The sequence below is a fragment of the Cryptomeria japonica genome, chromosome 2 (genome assembly GCF_030272615.1).
Source record: "Cryptomeria japonica chromosome 2, Sugi_1.0, whole genome shotgun sequence".
NCBI lineage: Eukaryota > Viridiplantae > Streptophyta > Pinopsida > Cupressales > Cupressaceae > Cryptomeria > Cryptomeria japonica.
This window is the reverse complement of record NC_081406.1, coordinates 282,207,479-282,227,234: the sequence shown is the minus strand read 5'-3', so window position 1 is coordinate 282,227,234 and position 19,756 is coordinate 282,207,479. Positions and strand designations below refer to the sequence as shown.

The following is a 19,756-nucleotide window of genomic DNA, read 5'->3' as shown; positions in this document are numbered from 1 at the left end:
CAAAAGAACAAATTTGCTCAAGCAAAGGATTGACCTCACCTAAACCTGCACCTATCAGATCTGCAAATCACATAAAATCAGAGATTAGGTCAAATTAAGAGATTGTATAAGCTGTATATCATATGTGTTTGATGCTCATTTGTTTGTTTTGCAGCAGGAAAGGAAAGAAATCAGAGAGACCAGGTTGGAGGAGGATCGAAGCAAGTATCTCGAGGAGAGAATTTCAACATCAAGGTCAAGATACAAGAAAAATGCCTTCAAAGAACTTCATCACAAACATCAAAGAAGAAAAGATCTCAAGGTGTTCGAAGGCTTTCACCACATCATGGTAGCATGAGGATATCACAGACTGTAAAGAAAGATCATTCAACTACCTCAAGGCCGTGGTACATAAAGAAAGATAACCCACATGATCGAACAATGTTTGACAATCTTGAATTCCCTTCGGGAATCCAAGAATCAAAGTCAGAATATTGAAGAGCTACATTCAACCAGGTGCACCCTTCATCAAGTATATCAAGAACAAGGAAGAATCAATCAAAGTAATCACAAGGCCCACATCGAACATGATCGAGGGAGCAGATAGTTTCAGAACAGTTAATCAAAGTCCGCTTCTCGTCATCAATACACTGAGCAAACTGGATAACGTTGAGTATCAAGAGATAATGCTCATCACTCTTTCAAGATGAAGAATCTGATCGAATTTACAAGTGCAGGATTGAGGTGGCATTCCAGTTGCTACTCCACCAATCAGAGAGGTCCACATCAGCGCGTCTTGATTCAATGAACCAAGCTCACCCATGAATGCACAAACTCAGATGTACCTACCCTCAATATCTATTGGTCCGCATTCACTGAAAGTAATTTTCTCATTGACTTAGGAGAGTTTGTTGTAACAAACCCTAATTAGGGTTTCATTGTAAAATCTTGGCCATTGATGGAAATTCAATCCTAGTCGTTCATTGTAAATGAGCTCTCTATATAAAGCTCATAATCTTCATTTGTAAAGGTTAATGGAAGAGGATAGACAATAGGAAGTTAATTGAGGAATAGATAGATTAGACCTTAGAAGTTAGATTAGAATAGAAGGAGGAATTGTTGTCAAGACTTGTAAATGAGATGCTCTTTTCATTGAAGTTATGGTGAGATGTGTTATTTCAACAAGTCACATGGTTTCTACTTCTAATTTGTTTTCGTGTTGATTAGATTGAATGGAAGAATTTGTTGAATGCATTTGTGTGGAATCTGTTTAGCCCTTACCATAAGGCTCTTGTTGATTGTAAGTGTGCCTTGCGTGGTCAACTGGAATGATATGAGCCTAACTTCAAATTGTTATGTGTCTGTTGTCTATGCATCAACTTGGATGATAATCAATGTTTGATGGTAATAATTTGAATATCTTTGAATTATCCTTAGAAGATTGCATTGGGCTTGTGTCAAATTGTTCAGGTTGATGGTGAGACCTTGCCCAGTATGATTCCATCTAGTCATTCACTCATCTTCTTACATTCTAGGCTTTAGGAGTAGCGTAGACTGCTCAAACCCCATCTCTTTTGCTCTTTTTTATCTTCCAAATGAATAGATAGGACCAAAGTTCTAGCAAATCAAGCATTCAAACGTAAGTCCCCTTGTGATTCCAGCATAATCACATCAAACCAACGAGCTTATCCACACATCGTGACCCGACATACCAAAACCTTGGAGTTATCTCAAGTGATCCATAAGCTAATCTTCAGCATCTGAGTAGCTTTGTTCAAGAGAGGATAAGATACTTTTGGGTATTTTAGTTTGTGTTTGCATGTGCATAAAAAATACATCAACAGGAACCTTGTATCATACTTCCAAGAACAGCTTAATTGTTAAGATGCAAAACCTAAAGTCTGGCCAAAGGTGGAATCTTGGTAATATATATGCTCCTAATGTTGGGTGGAGATTTCAATTCGCCCCTATACCCTCCAAAGAAACTCGGAGGCTCTGATAACTTCTCTGAAAGTATGAGTGTCTTGGCCAACTTTATCACTACTGCAGGCCTTATGAATATTAGTTTACAAGGTTCTCAATTTACCTGGTCTAATAGGAGGCAGGGTCATCATTTAATCCAAGTAAGATTGGACAGGTTTCTTGTCTCTTGCAATTAGGATAATGTGGATGCTCTTTCACTGCAAACTCTGCCCAAAACAGGGTTTGACCATAATGCTATTATTCTCTTTTGGGAGGATGTTTTAAAGAGAGGTCCCTTTCCTTTCAGATATGAGATTACGTGGACTCACCATCCAGACATTAGGAATTTGGTGGTTCAGTGGTGGAACACTCCAATGGATGGGACTCCTATGTTCCGTGTGGTGGAGAAGTTAAAAAATAATCAAAAATAATCTGAAAGGGTGGAATAAATGTTTGTTTGGTAAGAATCTTCGATCACAAGAAATCTATTGCCTCAAAACTGAAATTGTAATGTTCCCTACTAGTAGTGAGTCTGTTTAAAAATAATTGACTAACTCAAAATACTTGTAATTTAAAACAACCTATTCAATTTAGGAGACAAACTCTAATTAAACTTATTATAGTGAATTTCTGAACCAAAGATTACTATATCAATCAGTTAATCACCTAACATTTAATTCATAAAATTTGGAAATCCAAAGTAGGATTCATAACTTACCTTATTCCGGAAAAAAAGACTTGATTGGAGAGAACCTGCAACCACAAGGAAGCATACACACCTACAAACATATTTATTTCTGATCAGCATACACTACTCTATTAATAATACAAACACAAAGAAAGTATAAGAGGCTTGAAGGGACAGCTTGGGTCCGTTGTCTACCAAGACCAAGGGATGGTTGCTTGAAACCCCCTTGCTAGATTTGGCGGCCCTGTTTGCTATCCTTCCAAGCTTTATACCTTTAAACATTTAAATCCTTTCCAACTTGGTAAGACTGGTATGGAGAAAGTAACTGGTTTCTTGACCTCATGGGTTCTATGACCACGTGAAAGCCCCTCCTCACCACTGGAAACCCTCTCCATACTCTCACCAAGATGGACATATTAACAGTTCCTAAAGCTCCTTACTGAGCAATCAGCATTTATCTCAAATATTATTACAGTGTATGTTCTCAGACAGTGAGAAATCAGACATATTCACACAGTATATACAAACTTCCAGAACAATATTATTTCAGTATAAAAATACACTTTACATTACCAGCATTCATGATATTTTTAAAACTGATAGAAATCTGACTAATATAAATACTGGAGTGTGTGCTGTGAATTCTGATAAAAGCATGGAAGCATTTTTCCTTACTTGTTCATGGTGAAGTAGAGTCAGACCTTTACGTATCTGCTGGATCTGTTGTCCTCCTAAAGTTAGTCTACCTTTTTTCTTTATTATTTTCTTCCCTCTATGTGTCCTTTGACTCCCACGCAAGCTTAGCTTTTATGGTGAGTGAAGGGCACAAACAATGGGAGGGTCGTGACGTAATCTTGAGTCACATCGTCCCATCTTAAATGATATATAAGAGATTCGCTTGCATTAATTAATCTTCTCATTTGGTTTAATACACACTCAGCCCAAATGAATATTTAATTATTAACACATTCTTTAATTATTACATATTCTTTAATTATTAATATATTCTTTTAATTATTAACATATTCTTTAATTATTAATAAATTCTTTTATTACATGTATTGAACAATGCATAATAAACATTCAATATAAATCAATAATAAATTATCGGAGCCTCATATCACATTATATTACAATATTCGCTAAGCAAGATTAGATGCTGATTACATAAATACGATCATAGAGGAATGATTAATGCCGGTACGTGATAGATCTCCATTCAAGATAGATTAGAGTTAGGATAGATTGATTTGGAAGATAGTATGGAGGAGAAATCCCTCAGAGATCAATGGGTTAGACTGAACAAACAGGAAGAAGTCTTTTGGAAACAAAAGTCTCATGTGCAATGGCTTACTAAGGGTGATAGGAATACCAAAAATTTTCATCAATCAGTTATGAAGCATAGGAGTAGAAATAAGATAAGTCGTGTCCAAAGGCAAGATGGCACTCATACAAAGGATGATGTTGAGATAGCTAGGTCGGTTGTTTCCTTCTTTGTTGAATCGCATGGTAATTGCCAAAATTAACCCAAGGATTGCCGGGGGATGTTGGATGTTACCCCTGAGATGATTACTGATCTGGACCTGAAACGACTGACTTCAAAAGTTTCCCTTCAGGAAGATAAGGAGGCAGTTTTTTCAATTGGAGCTTATAAAGCCCCTAGCTCGGATGGTTTCCCACCAGCCTTTTTTCAAGACTTTTGGGATGTGCTTGGGATGGATGTTTACAATGCAGGAAGAGACTTCTTTAGAACTAGTAAACTCCTTAAACAAGTTAATTCTACTTTTATTGCTTTAATTCCCAAGTATGAAAATGATGTTTCCTTGACAGATATTAGAACTATCAGCCTCTATAATACCCTTTACAAGGTCATGTCTAAGATCTTGCTTAACAGGCTAAAAACTATATTGGATAAGTTGATTTTTGATAACCAGAAAGGCTTTGTTAAAGGCAGACATATCTTGGATGTTCTGGTTATAACTACCCATGAAATGACCCATTCTATGGAATATAGCAAGAAGGCAGGCATGGCCCTTAAACTTGATATTTCCAAAGCTTATGATAGAGTCTTCTGGAATTTTCTCTTTGAGGTGCTAAAAAAATTTGGGTTTAAAGTAGATTTTTGAAGATGATTAACGAGTGTGTTACCTCTCCTATGTGCTCGGTGCTAGTCAATGGTTCTCCAAAAGGCTATTTCTCCTATGGTAGAGGGCTTCAACAAGGTGACCCCCTTTCACCTTGTTTATCATTGTTGTTGAAGTCCTGGGAAGAAACATTCAGAGATATAGAGATCAGAATTGGCTCAAAGGTGTCAAAGTTGCCTCCCATCTTCCTCCTATTACCCATCAGTAGTTTGTGGATGACACCATTATCTTTCGTGAGGCTTATGGTTTTGAAGCTAAAGGACAGCGAGAGATCTTGGATAATTATGCTTGGTTATCTAGACAGCATATCAACTATAATAAAAGCATAATATACTTCTTCAATGTCCTGCCCTCCTTACAAGCCAAGATCACCAAGATTCTTGGATGCAGCGATGCTTCTTTCCTAGATTCTTACCTGGGTCTCCCTCTTATTTCGAAATGTCCTCCTAACAACTTTTGGAATAGTCTAATTAAGAGATTTCAAAAAAAGCTTATGGAGTGGAAAGGAAAATTATTAAGCCTTGCAGGCAAAGTTCAACTTGTTAAATCCTGTTTTTAGAATATCCCGATTTATTATCTCTCTTTGTTCAAAATTCCCGGTGTTGTTGCTAATAAAATTGAAAAAATTCAAAGAAGGTTTCTCTATACTATGTAATGTCCCCTTTTAAGGTTTGTTGTATTTTAGTCCTGAGACAATCATTCCAACTTAATATGGGAGTTGTAATATATTAATAAAAATAACTTTATCAAAATTGATTATATTTCCTTATAATATTTAACATAAAATTTTAAGAATAGTTTAGAGGAAAGAACTTATCTTGACAGCTTCTTATGGGTAGATGATACATAATCCAAATCTATTGCTGTCACTTCCTCTGATATAATACTTTCATTGCCAACTCTCTTACAATTCAATGTATATAATGATTGTCTTCCAACACATATACCACCACATTTTACCTTTTGCTTCCTCTCTAGGAATGATTTTCATCTCCTCGTTAATATAATCTTTCTCAAAAAGGTTGTGACTCCTTTAGATAATTGCTACTCTTTGTAACACCCTTTCACTAATATGAGTTGATGCTTTGTTTATTTTGACTAATCGGCCCCCTTTCGCCAAATTGCTCATTGTCTTAATCACCCTTTAGTTCGCTCCTTCCAAAATGATAACTACTTCTAAATCATTTAGAGTATACTCGTCTACTAAAATCCAAGAATATAGCCTGACGTCATGTATTGGTGCTACACCTGGGATAGTCTTGAATTACGAAATCGTTACCCATGGTTGATAGTGCTCCAATGAGCAGAGTAAATCCAATACAATACACAAAGTAAATTCCCCTTTGCTCGATATCGGGAATACAAAACTCCACGTATTTTACTTCCAATATACTTTTGTTTGTACCCATCGCACCTTCACTATGAATGGAGGGTGTCATTAATGTCTGGCCGTCAAGTATATTAATTATTATTTGTGGGGTCTTCTTACTCATGAAGATCGTGGCATTTTCCTATCTATTCTACTACTTCAAGTGCCACAAATGAACTCCCTTCCGTGAACCAAATTTGGATAAGAGTTATATACAAAACAATCTTCCCTTCGGTTCTTTCAAACTGTGATAGGAAACAGTATATAAAACCATTGATGCCCAATGGAATTATATCGAGTGCCTCTTTATACCTTACCATAGGATGCGTTGTCCTCAAGAGACATGTCCACTGTCTACCTCAGTTCCGATTTGTTATGCCAAACAGTCACCTTGTAATCGCAGTTATGAATTCCATCGATAGATTGTTTCTCATGCCTTTCCACAAATTATACGATAGTATTATAGTTGGTGCCATAATAATATCGACTCACAAATTAGTTTATCATTGATACTCTTTCTTCTATATGATTGCTGACGTAACACATTAGTTGCCACCTTAGAGTTTATTAATGTAAACATATTAATCATTGCTGCTTTGACAAACATAATCAATTCTTTAGTTATCGCTATCTCAAAGATTATAATCGCTGATCAATGTTTGTTATTTGTTCTAATAACAAGATCCCGTTTAATCTTTAAGTCACAGTCATCATAACTAGGGACGTCGACCATGTTGTAAGTAATCCGCTCAGCCTTGGTTATTCAAATATAATTGCCAATCGCAAATCAATGGAGTCAACTGCTTCTGCTACTATGTCGATCTCTTGGCAATGTCCCTTTACTTGTTACCTCCCATCGTATGTGCCATACATGATCTGCTCTTTTCACAATGAATATCGAGGTTGCTTATTTGTAACTAGTAAATCACATATTTATTTATCTGTTGTCTTAGAAAATTGACTATTACATAAGGTTGACTAACATAAACAATTCTCTCTCTTTAATATACAAAGTGCACTTGTCATAAATCATAGGCTTATTCACTATCTTCATCCTCGTCATTCATAAAGATAATACAAGGAGCTTTCTTAATATTAACAATATTTGATGGGGTTCAGTTTGGGGACATCACAAACTAGGACTAAAGAAAAGTCTAGCATTTTTATGGTTGCTTGGGACAGAGTTTGCAAGCCTAAAACGTTTGGCGGACTTGGGCTCAGGAAAATTAGACCTTTTAACTAGGCTCTTCTATACAAAATTGGGTGGCAGATTATTGAAGGGGATAAGGATTGGGTGAAAAATATCAGAGCCAAATACCTACGTAATGCCCCTTGCGATAATCTGTTTTATGACATTGGCATACCCTCAGGATATTATATCTGGAATAATAAGTTGAAAATTAGAAATGTATTGGAAAAAGGGGGTAAGAAGATTGTTGGAGATGGGAAAAATAATAGATTCTGGGATGATCTATGGTTTAAGGAAGTGACCCTATCCGCTACTAACTGTTTTAATCTGATTAAAGATTTCCTAATCCAGAAAAATGGGACCTTGCTGCATAATTACCTTTGCTAGCAGGGCAGCCATGGGAGATGGAAGAATTTCAGGAACCAGCTAAGAGATGTCAAAGGTATTGTTGACTCTGATCTTAAGAAATTGGAAGATGAGACTACCATGCTGCAATCGTATCTTGGGGTTAGCACTTTCTTTTCTACAAATAGGAAGGATATTTGGATTTGGAGATATCAATCCTCGAGGGCGTTCTCGATCAAATCTACCTGTAGGACCATGGAGGACTTAGCGGTGGATAATTTTAATTGGAATAATATTTGGGTGACTAGCCTTATCCCCAAAATTAATTGCTTCTGGTGGGTCACTGTTCAGAGCAACATTTTGACCATAGATAATCTGAATAAAAGGGGATTTTTGTTTATTAACAGGTGCTCCCTTTGCTGCAAGGACTCAAAGAACATTGACCGTATTTTCCTGCACTATCAATATGCCAGAGAGGTTTGGTCTGAGGTTTTTGCTGCATTGTTGATCTCTTGGCTCCTTCCCAAGCATATGAGAAGTTTAATGGAGCATTGGGGTCACCGCCCTTTCAATCATCCTATTATTCGTAACCTTTGGTCTAAAATTCCTCCCTCCATGGTTTGGAATATATGGAAGGAGCGAAACAACAGAATCTTCAGGGACACTGAAAGGAACAGCTATACACTATTCTAGATTATCAAACAGCAAATCAAGGAAATGTGAAAGCTTCTTCCTTCGGGTTGTTGAAAACTATGCCAAGCCTTCAAGATCTTAGAGTTAAACAAATTTGGGAGATCAATCATAATCTTATGATGATTAACTGGAATAAGCTAATCCTTAAGGAGTGCAAGTGATCCTCTCCACAAGAAAGGTGGATAAAATGCAACATTGATGGTTGTTCTAAAGGTAATCTGGGGAACTCTAGTGCTGGGAAAGTTCTTAGAGATGGCAGGTAGCCCTTATTGAAGGATGTTGTATGAACCTAGGCAGGGGTTCCAACAATCGGGTGGAAGCTTTTGCTGCTTGGCAAAGCCTCAAAAGACTCAAGGAGAAAAATTATCAAAAAGTTATCCTTGAAGGGGACTCCAAAATGATTGTGGACTGCTTAAATGGAAAATTGGATTGCCCATGGGAAATTAAAATTGTTATGGAAGACAGTAAAGAATTGATTCAAAGCTTCCCTCAATCTAAAGTTCAAAATGTTTTTTGGTAAGGAAATAGAGAGGTCAATGATTTGACCAATCATGGCCTTAAGTATGCTAACTAGACCTTCCTTATGTTTTCTCAGTGCCCTGCCAGTCTTAAAGAGATTCTCTCTTTGGAGAGGGGTCAGAATTCTCTAAAGGACTCTAATCCTTTGTTAATAAAACTTACCATGGTATTCAAAAAGATTTTTAAACAAAGGGGGCAGAAAGGGTCTACCATTTTTCAAATTCAAATTTGGATTAAGTGTGTAATCCTAACGTGGCTTCTTGATCGTGGGCTTGGCTGGATGATATTAATGACTCTCCTTAGCACGCGGGAGTTTAATGATTTTAAAACAAAGAATCAACCACACTATTAAGCATTTTTATTATCAAGCATTATAACTCAGAAAAAGTAATGTAACTAAAGTGGTCTATGAACAATGAACATCCCCAAAATGACCAATATGTCAGTTGAAGTAACAGAAAAGAAGTGCAAAAGCATCTCCTCCACAAAATTCTAATAAAGCAAGGAGATTAAAACTCGCCTACCTTTAAAATGCAAAAAATTAACAATTTATTTTTTAGTCTATCTCATATACAGAGCTTCTAAGGTTTAGAAGGCATTTACCACAGAGACTGAGGCCTTTTGTATCTTGTGAATCAATTGCCCCTGATGTTCCAGATAGATCACACTTCCCAACAACAAGACAGGACCCCCATAAAGCTGTCAGCAGCATAACAGTTGACCCGGCAAGCAGACCCATTCCAATGAGCACTTGTTGTTGAGCAGTCTCCTTACTTCCAGATATACCAGACACTACACAATATCAGCCCACACTAAAATGGTTAAAAATTTAAAGTTTGACATTTCATGCAAAATCCTTATCTACAAAGTGCAACAGATAAGCCATGCACATGACATTAGCTTCAAGAGGGTGCTTTCTCCCCCATTCAAACAAATGCAAGTTCATTTTCAGTCTATAGAAGAATGACCTCATCCATTTTCAAAGTACATTTTGTAAACAGAAACTTTTAAAAACATTAAATCTGTAGGTCAATTCAACTAATCCCCTTACTAGAATTCAGAATTTTTACTGCAGGTCATATACATCAGAATAAAAAAATATCAGCAAATGCACTATATAAATGGAAGCATTTTAAAAAGACGTGTCTTATCTTCCCAAAGATATCAGGTATTTCTCTTCTAGTGATGTATACTACTCATGGGCAATTTTTGAAACATAGGACAATCATAATTCCTCTATCACATTAGATATACAAATGAAAAAAATTGTTATGGACATAATCATTCTACAATATTGATACAAGATCTGACCTGTCAAGAGAGGATGATAAAGTGAACGACTTCAGAATCAGAACGACAACACAAAAAGATGAAATTGGTCATATAAAAGTCAGAAACATGTGTTTTCCATGAAAAGATACTAACAAATATATAGCTTAATCTGTTACTGATTGAAGGATCTGCAGGTTAGAAATGTATCTTAGATAACATGTTATTTATTAAATGTTCAATCTACATAAGAAGCAATAATAACTTCCACTAGAATATCAAACGTAAAGAATGCACAAAAGGAGATAATAACAGTTGGGAAAAGATAGACAATCTCTTTCCAGTCACAATTACTAAGTCATTGTAGACACATAAAAATTTCAACTAATTTGTCTACATTTAATTTCAAATTTCTCTGAACATCGGGTGAGTCATTATTACACTATTATTTCTCAATAATTCATTATTCATAATTCCCATCTTTTATTATATTATTATTATTAATATCTTACCATTTATCCATTAAATTTATTAAATAAAATATTTTATCATATTCATTTATATGCCTTCATGCATTCACCTTATATACATTTATCTATTTATTTAATAAAACCCTTAAATATCCCCTCCTACCACTTACCATTTCCCACTTACCATTTCCCACTTACCATTTCCCATTTACCACTCATCTTCCCTATACCACTCATTTTGCATTATCCCATATTCATCCCACAACATGAACTCGCCCGGAGAAAATCTATTTAAACAAGCCCCTCTCTCTTATTTGAGCATCTCATCTTTATGCGTCGAACTTATGTCAGTTTGCATCCCATTATCTTTACATCTTATTCGCTATCTTTGCATTCTCAAATCTCCATTTCCTCATAGCTTTTTGCATAAGTGCTTCTGAGAGCAAATATATTAAATGTGAAATCTTGAGGAATAGGAGTGCAATGGAGTAGAGTTTGATAGCATGCATGTGTGTTCTTAGCTTAGATTTTAATTTGCATGTGTGTGTTTTGCAGGAAAAAACTTCATTGTTGGATGTTGGAAGATTGAATCTTGTATTCAATCCTTTTCCTCCATCTACAATTGGCACGCCCGGTGGGACAACCCTTGTCCTTTTATGAATCTTGTTTTTGTTTTCAGGTCTTGCATTCTACAGAATGGTTTATGAGATTTGTTTTGCTGCAGGCATCTAAAAAAAAAAAAAATCTGATCCGTATGCTTTATCTATATGTTCACCTTGAAGAGCTTTGATATGCTTTGTCTATGCATTTGCCTTGCTTCTGCTCGTTTCTAACTGTAACTTTGGACAAAGATTACATTATGCTTCAATGCATGTCTATTCACTGTTCCAAAGTGGATCACATTTATCATTGTTCTTTATATTCACTGTTCCAAAGCTTTTATCTTTAACAAAGGTGTGAAATCTACTAGCAAATGTTTTGGAATTCAGCCTCGCTTATAACCGATTGTATTTGTTTGAAGGTTTTTGAAACTTTTGTCTATTGAGAGAACTGTTTTAGCACATCTATTTTGAGCATATTCTGTCGTCATTGCCTTGTTTATCTGCTTTACTTATGCTCCTACGCAGTTGTTCTTTCAGCCCACGCAACCTACAGAAAAGCACATGCAACCATATCATGAGCGTGGAGGTTGAAAATCAGTCCATTTTAAATATACCTTGCAAGCATGGCTATCCACTGTTTTAGCTATCCTCCAGCTATAACATTTTTTTTGGTGCCTGTATTCATTGCTGGCCTTGTTGATTGAGTTTTTGTTTTGGATCAGTTTCTGTTTTTGCACCTTATTTAGACCGTGTGACCACATTTCTGTCAAGCAGCCTGTCCTCATTTCATTTTTATCAGAAATCTGCATTTCTTTTTAAAATCCTGTAGTGCTGCGTGGAGTTGTTTAACAGCTCATGTGAGCTATTTTATAGCCCACATAGAGCCATTTCATAGCCCACGTGAGGCTTGTTCTTTTACATTTTACTTTTAAGTTAGTTTTAATTTAAGTTTTGTAAATTAGTCTTTAGTTTTTTTTGTTTTGTTTTTTAAAATTAGTTTTAGAAAAAGGTTTCTTTAAATTAGTTTTAAATAAGTTTTATTAGTTTTATGTTAGTTTTTTTTAAATTAGTTTTTATCCACTTTTTTTAAGAATTAGTTTTTAAATTAATTTTTTTTTAAGATTTTAGATTTAGCTTTTAAGTAAATTTAATTTAGATTTTATTATTAGGTTAGATTTTTAATTTTAATGTAGATTAGATTTTAATTTTAATTTAGATTAGATTTTAATTTTAGATAGAAATTAGATTTTTAATTTGTTAGTTAGTTTAGATTTTTATTTTTTGTTAAGTAGATTAAACTATTAATTTTTTTTAGATTAATGTTTAGTTTTGTGTCACTGTGTTTTGATTTCTTTTTATGAACTAATCTTTGTTGCTTTGTGTGCTTGTGCAGGTTCTCTCTTATGGCATCTAATCTCGTGCATTGAAGATAATCTCTTGAAACTACTGTCATTTGATGCAGGACGCATGTCGAAGAAATGGTGATTTGAAACCGATTGTCTGATTTTTAGAATAGATCTCACTTCGAATTGGTGCTTTAAAATTAACCAGTGTCTTTCATGTTTTGAGCATTAGGCTCTTTTGTGTTTACCTTTTAGAGGACCTGCCTCCCAAGAAGCCCTTAAGGCTCCGTGAGAGGGAACGACCCAAGTGGTAACGAGCTAAAGCCAAGATCTTCCGAACCACTATAAATAAATGTGTTTGTGACGAAAGTTGCAAGCAACGAGTGCTGATTAGTTCATACCGACAGCATGTCTCCCCATAAACCCTATAGAGCGCAACCTCTATAGGCTGGGAGCCTTCCTTAACGGAGCGTATGCCGCCACATGTATGGCCACTCGAATGGATGCCCTTACTAGACACCTTTTGTGTTAGAATCCAAAAACCTTCCTAGTTGTTGACGTAGGAGGTCGGACCTCTGAAGCGGCTCACATTCTTACGGTTCTTAGTAGAGATACAAAGTTCGCCACGGGGAGTTTTCGTGGGGACTGATGCTTGGCTGCCCCGAAGAAGTGAGTCCCGAGGGTGGAGCCAATGGGGTCAAACATCTAAGTATCCACTCTGAATTGCGTAGCTCGAGGTAACCCCCCAAGTGAGATTCAACAACTATTGTCCTGGCCAGCCTTGGGATTGTGCTTGAATGTGTTTTTATTGCAAAATCAAACAAACATTTTGTCTGCCATGTTTTCGGAATGTGTGTGCAAACAAACAAGAACATTTCACAATCAACACCACACTTGAAATTGAAACACTTTACAAAAACCTTGGTCTAAGCTTTGGAGTATCCATCCACATTGTAAAACAACATTGTCCTTGAAACATTGAACTTGTGTTCTCAAAACAATCATTTCAAATCTCTTGAGACATCGCTTTTGAAGTTCTGATCTTTTAGGTCCTCACATAGCCACATCATTCTAGCTTTCATACCTTTTAGGTCCTCGCATAGTATTCACCTAGTTTCACCTTTCATCCTTGCATATCTCATTTAATTATACCTAGTCCTTTGCATACCACTCCTAGAACAAACTTTTGCATAGCTTTGCATACCGCCATTAGGTTGTACCCTTGCATAATACCCATGATCTTTGCATAGCCTTCCATCATTCCTTTAGGACATAATCTTAAACCTTCCATAAGTGCCTTAGGTCATTTCATCATTGGTCCTAGAATTTCATTATTATTTGCATATCAAAATCCAAAAAAAATAAACCCAAAAACATTGCTTGCACTTAGGATTTCTCATCTTAGGTCTGACATCAACTTTTGATCATCAATCCCCCTTATCACTTGAGGTGCATCTTCCTTGAGTTAGGGAATCTATCAGTGTCTTTGAGTTGGTATTCCGCTTGGAGTTCATCATCTCCTATCATAGCATGCCCTCTCTTTGATAACTTATCCTTGTGTCTATCCATCATAGCACAAGTCAAATCCCACATTGGAAATATTTTCAGACCTAGAGTATCCTTAGTCCTTGCATCAAGCATCATTCATTCTCATATCCCATTTAAGGCTTAGCTGCACATCACTTTCATATCATATAAATTGCACTTTTGCATCAATCCTATAGTAGTCGTATCACATAGATTGCATCTTTACATTGATCCTTAGTTGCATCCCAATTTCACTGATATCATATAGTTCCCCCTTTGCATTTTAGGGTTTTCATTCCATCTAGAGTCTCATACATTGTCCTAGGTCAAAGATCAGAACAATCGTTTGTCTCCTAACTCGAGAATCAAAATGTTTCAAAATCATCTATTTCAAGATGGAGATGACCTTATTAATTTTTATGAAGAAGACCACATTAGCATTGCGACCAGTGAAACTAGTGAAACAAGCGATGAAGAAATAAATCAATCCACTATTGACGAAGTGTTTCACGGCCATAGATTTACTAAACTCCTTAAAGAGGTGCTTAAACGTGATCCACAAGCATACTTCAAAGCCCTTGCTGACGAGGGAATTAAATTGCCACCTGATTTTGACATATCATTGCTCACAATTAACGACAAACTGAGAGTTAGTGAGTCTAGACCTGCGAGGACAAACAATGAGGAGAGGATAAAAGATCATAGACCTTTCTACTTGCAACTAGGATACAAGAGATCTACGAAAACATTGAGACCTATGCATACCAATGATCCCATTTTGAGTGAATTGAGAGCATTAAGACAAGAAATAAACACTCTCAAGAATAAGAAGGCATCGTCACACAAGTTTTCTATTGAGGACATATGTCCCTATCCTTTTGATCCAAGTATTTCGATGCCACCTTTTCCTAGTCATTGGGAAATACCAAAATTGGATAAGTATAGAGGAAATGGAGACCCTAGAGATCACTTGAGAGAATTTTGCACCGCTACCTTAGAATTTGCAGTAGATGAAACGTACCTCATGAGACTCTTTTCTCGTAGTCTTGGAGGAAGTGCCATGGAATGGTTCTCGCGATTACCTCCGACTATCAAATCTTTTCGAGAATTGGCTGATAAGTTTGTCTCACACTATGCCTACAACTGTGAACATGAGGTGACCATGATGGACCTCTTCAACACAAAACAAAGGCAAGGAGAATCCTTCATATCATTTTTACAAAGATGGAGACATTTGACCAAAAGGGCACCTTATGACATTCCCGATAAGCAACTCGTTGACCTCTTTTGTAGCAATTTAAACAAGGAAATTGGAAGAGAACTTCGCCTCAAGTGTTTGGACACCTTTGATGAGGTCATAGACATGGGATTCCGCATCAAACAAACACTTATTGACGATGGTACTATAAAGATAAACGATGATAAAGATTACAAAGGATCAAGTTCAAATCATAAAACACCATTTTGGGCCAAGAACAAGAATGTGGTTAATGACGGAGTTGTTGATGCGAAGAATACTAAAACATCGTCACCTGTTTACAACCTTAAGGGTTCATCCTCAGACAAAGGAAAAGAAAAACAAAGAAGCTTCCCTAAACGAAATTTTACACCATTGGGACAACCACTTGAATCAGCATTGAAAGAACTCCTTGAAAATAATCTTATCACATTGCCAGAGATACGAGAATACAACCCTCAAGTTAAACCCCCATGGTGGAATGATGATCACTTTTGCGACTACCATAGACACAAGGGTCATAAGACTAATAGTTGTAATAAACTCCGACATGTCATACAAGACCTTCTTGATGAGGGAAAAATTTCAGTTGATGGACATACTCCTTCCAGTAACTCCGATCGTGAGATATTCAAAAATCCTTTCCCTAAGCATGACCAAGATAAAGGGAAGGCCCCAAAATTTGGTGATAGTGTGAATTATACCAATGCTAAATATGACTATACCATAAACAACATCAGAGAGGTCGATAATCATGTGAACACTTTTATCATAAAGGGAAAGAAACTGATTGCAATGTTACCACCCACAAAGGCACATTTATTCTTAAGGGATCTAATTCTAAACTTGCTACACCATCTTCACAATACAACCTTATAGAGCATTTAGGGAAGACGCCTGCACAGATTTCTATACTTGAGTTGCTACGATTATCCCCTGAGCATAAATCCATCCTTGATAAAGCGCTCACTACCACTACTGTGCCTACAGACCTACATGTAGATCAATTTCAAGCTATGGTGGGACATATTGCCTCCCCTCATACCCTCACTTTTACCAAGAATGATGACTTGTCCATGCAACAACCTCATAATGCACCTTTACATATTGAAGTCCTTGTCCATAGAGTTAAGATCAAGCGAGTTCTGATAGACGAAGGAGCAGGTCTAAATATTTGTACTCTGAAATTGATTAGAGAGCTTGGATCTGATGAAAAGGCAGTTGATCCGAAAAAAAAGATTACAATAAAGGCATATGATGAAGAGGAACGCTCATCAAAGGGATCAGTGACATTGCCTATCAAAGTGGGACCAGTGGTGAAGGATGTGGTTTTTCAAGTCCTTGATCTCCCGTTGACCTATAACATTCTCCTTGGAAGGCCTTGGATCCATGCAATGCAAGCTATACCTTCTACCTACCATCAATGTATTAAATTTCCATACAATGGTGTTGAAGTAACTATACCAAGAGATCCAAACCCTTTTATGTATTGCAACAATTTGAGTTCTAAGACTGAATCCATCATTCCCAGTAACCGTGAAGCACCTCCTTCCCAAGCATACATTGATCCTAAATCCTTAAAAGCATCCACTTCCAAATCCAACGAAGCTGAGACTAGAATAAAAGTAAAAGACCATGGAATAGGATAGTATTCTATGAGTCGTGCTCTCTACGTTGGAAAGCTACCTTTGTCCCCTCGCACTTATGGAAAACCACAAATGACTGAGACCACATCAGACACCACTACTATAGTCTGTAAACCTACTGTTTTTAGAAAATGGGGAGCTTTGTATGATGAAATGGAAGAAGAGGACCTCTTGAAATGGCTATACAAAGATGAAGATACAGAGAAAGCACAAATTGCAGAACCTTAAGTCAAAATACCCGCTGAGCAATATGGAAAGGGATTGAACATAATGAAAAGATATGGCTATGATGGTCACAATCCTCTTGGTTTACACAAACAAGGTATACTTGAACCGATTAAACCTAATGGTGGGCGTAAGGTTCCTGGTCTAGAGTATGATACGCAGAACGATAAGACCTTGAGTACTAAGGGTAACTCAAGTGAGGTAGGGGAGTCTTCTAATGCAACACAGACTGATGAGGAAGGTACCATCGATGACTCTAACGATTTCATTGATATATATGAATATGATTCTATTTGTACCCTTGAGCCTGTTCATAACCTTGAACCTAATCATGATCCTTTACCTCTTGTGCACTCACAACTTATTGATTGGGACCATGAGGGAGACCCCCAGTTAGATGTTTTTCAAAATGATGAGGCAATCATAAACTTTCTTGGAGCACGAAGTGGTTTACCCCTTGCAGATCATAGGGCTGGATTCACCATAGAGCTCAACAGTGCGGCTTACTTTGGAGAAGGTGCCAAGCCTTTCAGTCGCAAAATTATGGAAAATATCAATAGGTTTTCTAGTGAAAACTGCTTTGCGGCACTATTAGACCCCAAAAAAGTAAAAATAAAGGACGTATCCAGAGGTGAAAACCTCTCTAAGGCGCCTGAGGATGAAAGGCTTGACACGCTTCCCCTAGCATTATACCATGAAAAGTCATCTATGTTAGTGGAAAAGACAGTACCGGCAAACTTGGGCACAAAAGAGCAACCAAAGATTATACATCTAGCAAAATCATTGACCCCTGAAGAGAGAGTAGAGCATATCCAGTTTTACAAGGAAAGACAGGTTAATTTTGCATGGTCCTATGCAGACATGCCCGAACTTGACCCTGATTTAGTTATGCATCACTTGTCTTTACCACAGGGGGCAAAACCTATCAAACAAAAATTGAGAAAAATGCATCCTCATGTGGCACTATTGGTAAAAGCAGAATTACAAAACCTGCTAGATGCTGGCTTTATAAGACCTGTTGACTATGCTGAATGGATTTCAAACTTGGTACCAGTTTCAAAACCTGATGGGAGTGTCCGTGTTTGCACAGATTTCAGAGATTTAAATAAAGCTTGTCCTAAAGATGACTTCCCACTTCCAAATATTGACATGATAGTGGATTCCACAACTGGACACGAGATGCTATCCCTCATGGATGGGTTCTCGAGCTATAATCAGATCAAAATTGCTCCTGAAGACCAGATCAAAACAACATTCACTTGTCCTTGGGGAACTTTTTGTTGGAATGTCATGCCCTTTGGATTGAAGAATGTTGGAGCTACTTATCAACGTGCAATGACCACTATCTTTCATGACATGATGCATATATATCTGGAAGATTATGTAGATGACTTGCTTGGAAAATCTTACACTAGAGAGGGACATTTAGAAATCATGGATAAAATCTTTACAAGGTTGGAAAAATATAAAGTACGATTGAATCCAAAGAAATGTGTCTTTGGGGTAACCTCCAGGAAACTCCTTGGATACATTGTATCATCTAAGGGAATTGAAGCTGATCCTGAAAAAGTAAAAGCCATACTTGAGATGCCACCAACAAGGAATATCCGTCAATTGAGATCTTTACAAGGGAAACTCCAATCTATCTGTCGCTTTATAGCACAACTGGCAGATAAGTGTCAATCATTTCAGTTTCTGCTACATAAAAATGTTTCATTCAACTGGGATCACAAATGTGAACAAGCTTTTCAACAGATCAAAGAATACCTAATGTCACCACCAGTGTTAGTACCTCCTACAGATGGCAAGCCTCTACTACTGTATATATCTACAACTGCTACAGCACTGGGGGCACTGTTGGCTCAACATGACTCTGAAGGAAAAGAACGTGCAATATATTACATCAGTCGTACCCTAGTAGGATATGAGCTTAAGTACAGTACTATTGAGAGAGCGTGTCTTGCTGTAGTTTTTGCCTCACAAAAACTGCGACATTACATGCTTACACACCAAACAAAGCTCATTGCAAAAACTGATCCACTTAAATATCTTCTGAGTAAAGCAGCTCTTACAAGACGACTGGCTAAATGGGTCATGATTCTTAGCGAGTTTGACATTGAGTTTGTAGAAAGAAAATCAATCAAAGGACAAGCTATAGCTGATCAACTCGCTGATGCTCCTGTCACAGATGATCATCCACTTGTTACACAGTTACCTGATGAATCAATCTTTAACATGGAATCTTCAAACCTTTGGACTTTATATTTTGATGGTTCCTTCACACATGGTGGCTCTGGCGCTGGAATTCTCTTTGTCACACCACAAGGGGATTGCATACCAAAGGCTTATAAAATACAATTTCCTTGTACTACAATATTGCAGAATATGAAGCATTACTTTCTGGGCTCCATATGGCTGTACAATGGAAGATCTTAGATTTGTGTGTTCTTGGTGATTCCCAGTTAGTGATCAAACAGGTTAATGATGATTATAAGACAAAGGATGAAAAGCTTATGCCATGCAAGAGAATGGTGGATGATTTCAAGACT

The 19,756-nt window shown here is 36.9% G+C and overlaps 1 protein-coding gene across 1 annotated transcript in view; it reads right to left on the bottom strand.

The window, feature by feature from the left end:
* The window catches only part of LOC131054454 (sodium/calcium exchanger NCL2), a 90,742-nt gene that overhangs the window by 61,084 nt on the left and 9,902 nt on the right, over positions 1–19,756 (bottom strand). The window contains exon 2 of the mRNA XM_057988970.2: positions 9,492–9,680. Coding sequence (XP_057844953.2) covers positions 9,492–9,680 — 189 coding nt within the window. The remainder of the gene's footprint in view (positions 1–9,491; positions 9,681–19,756) is intronic.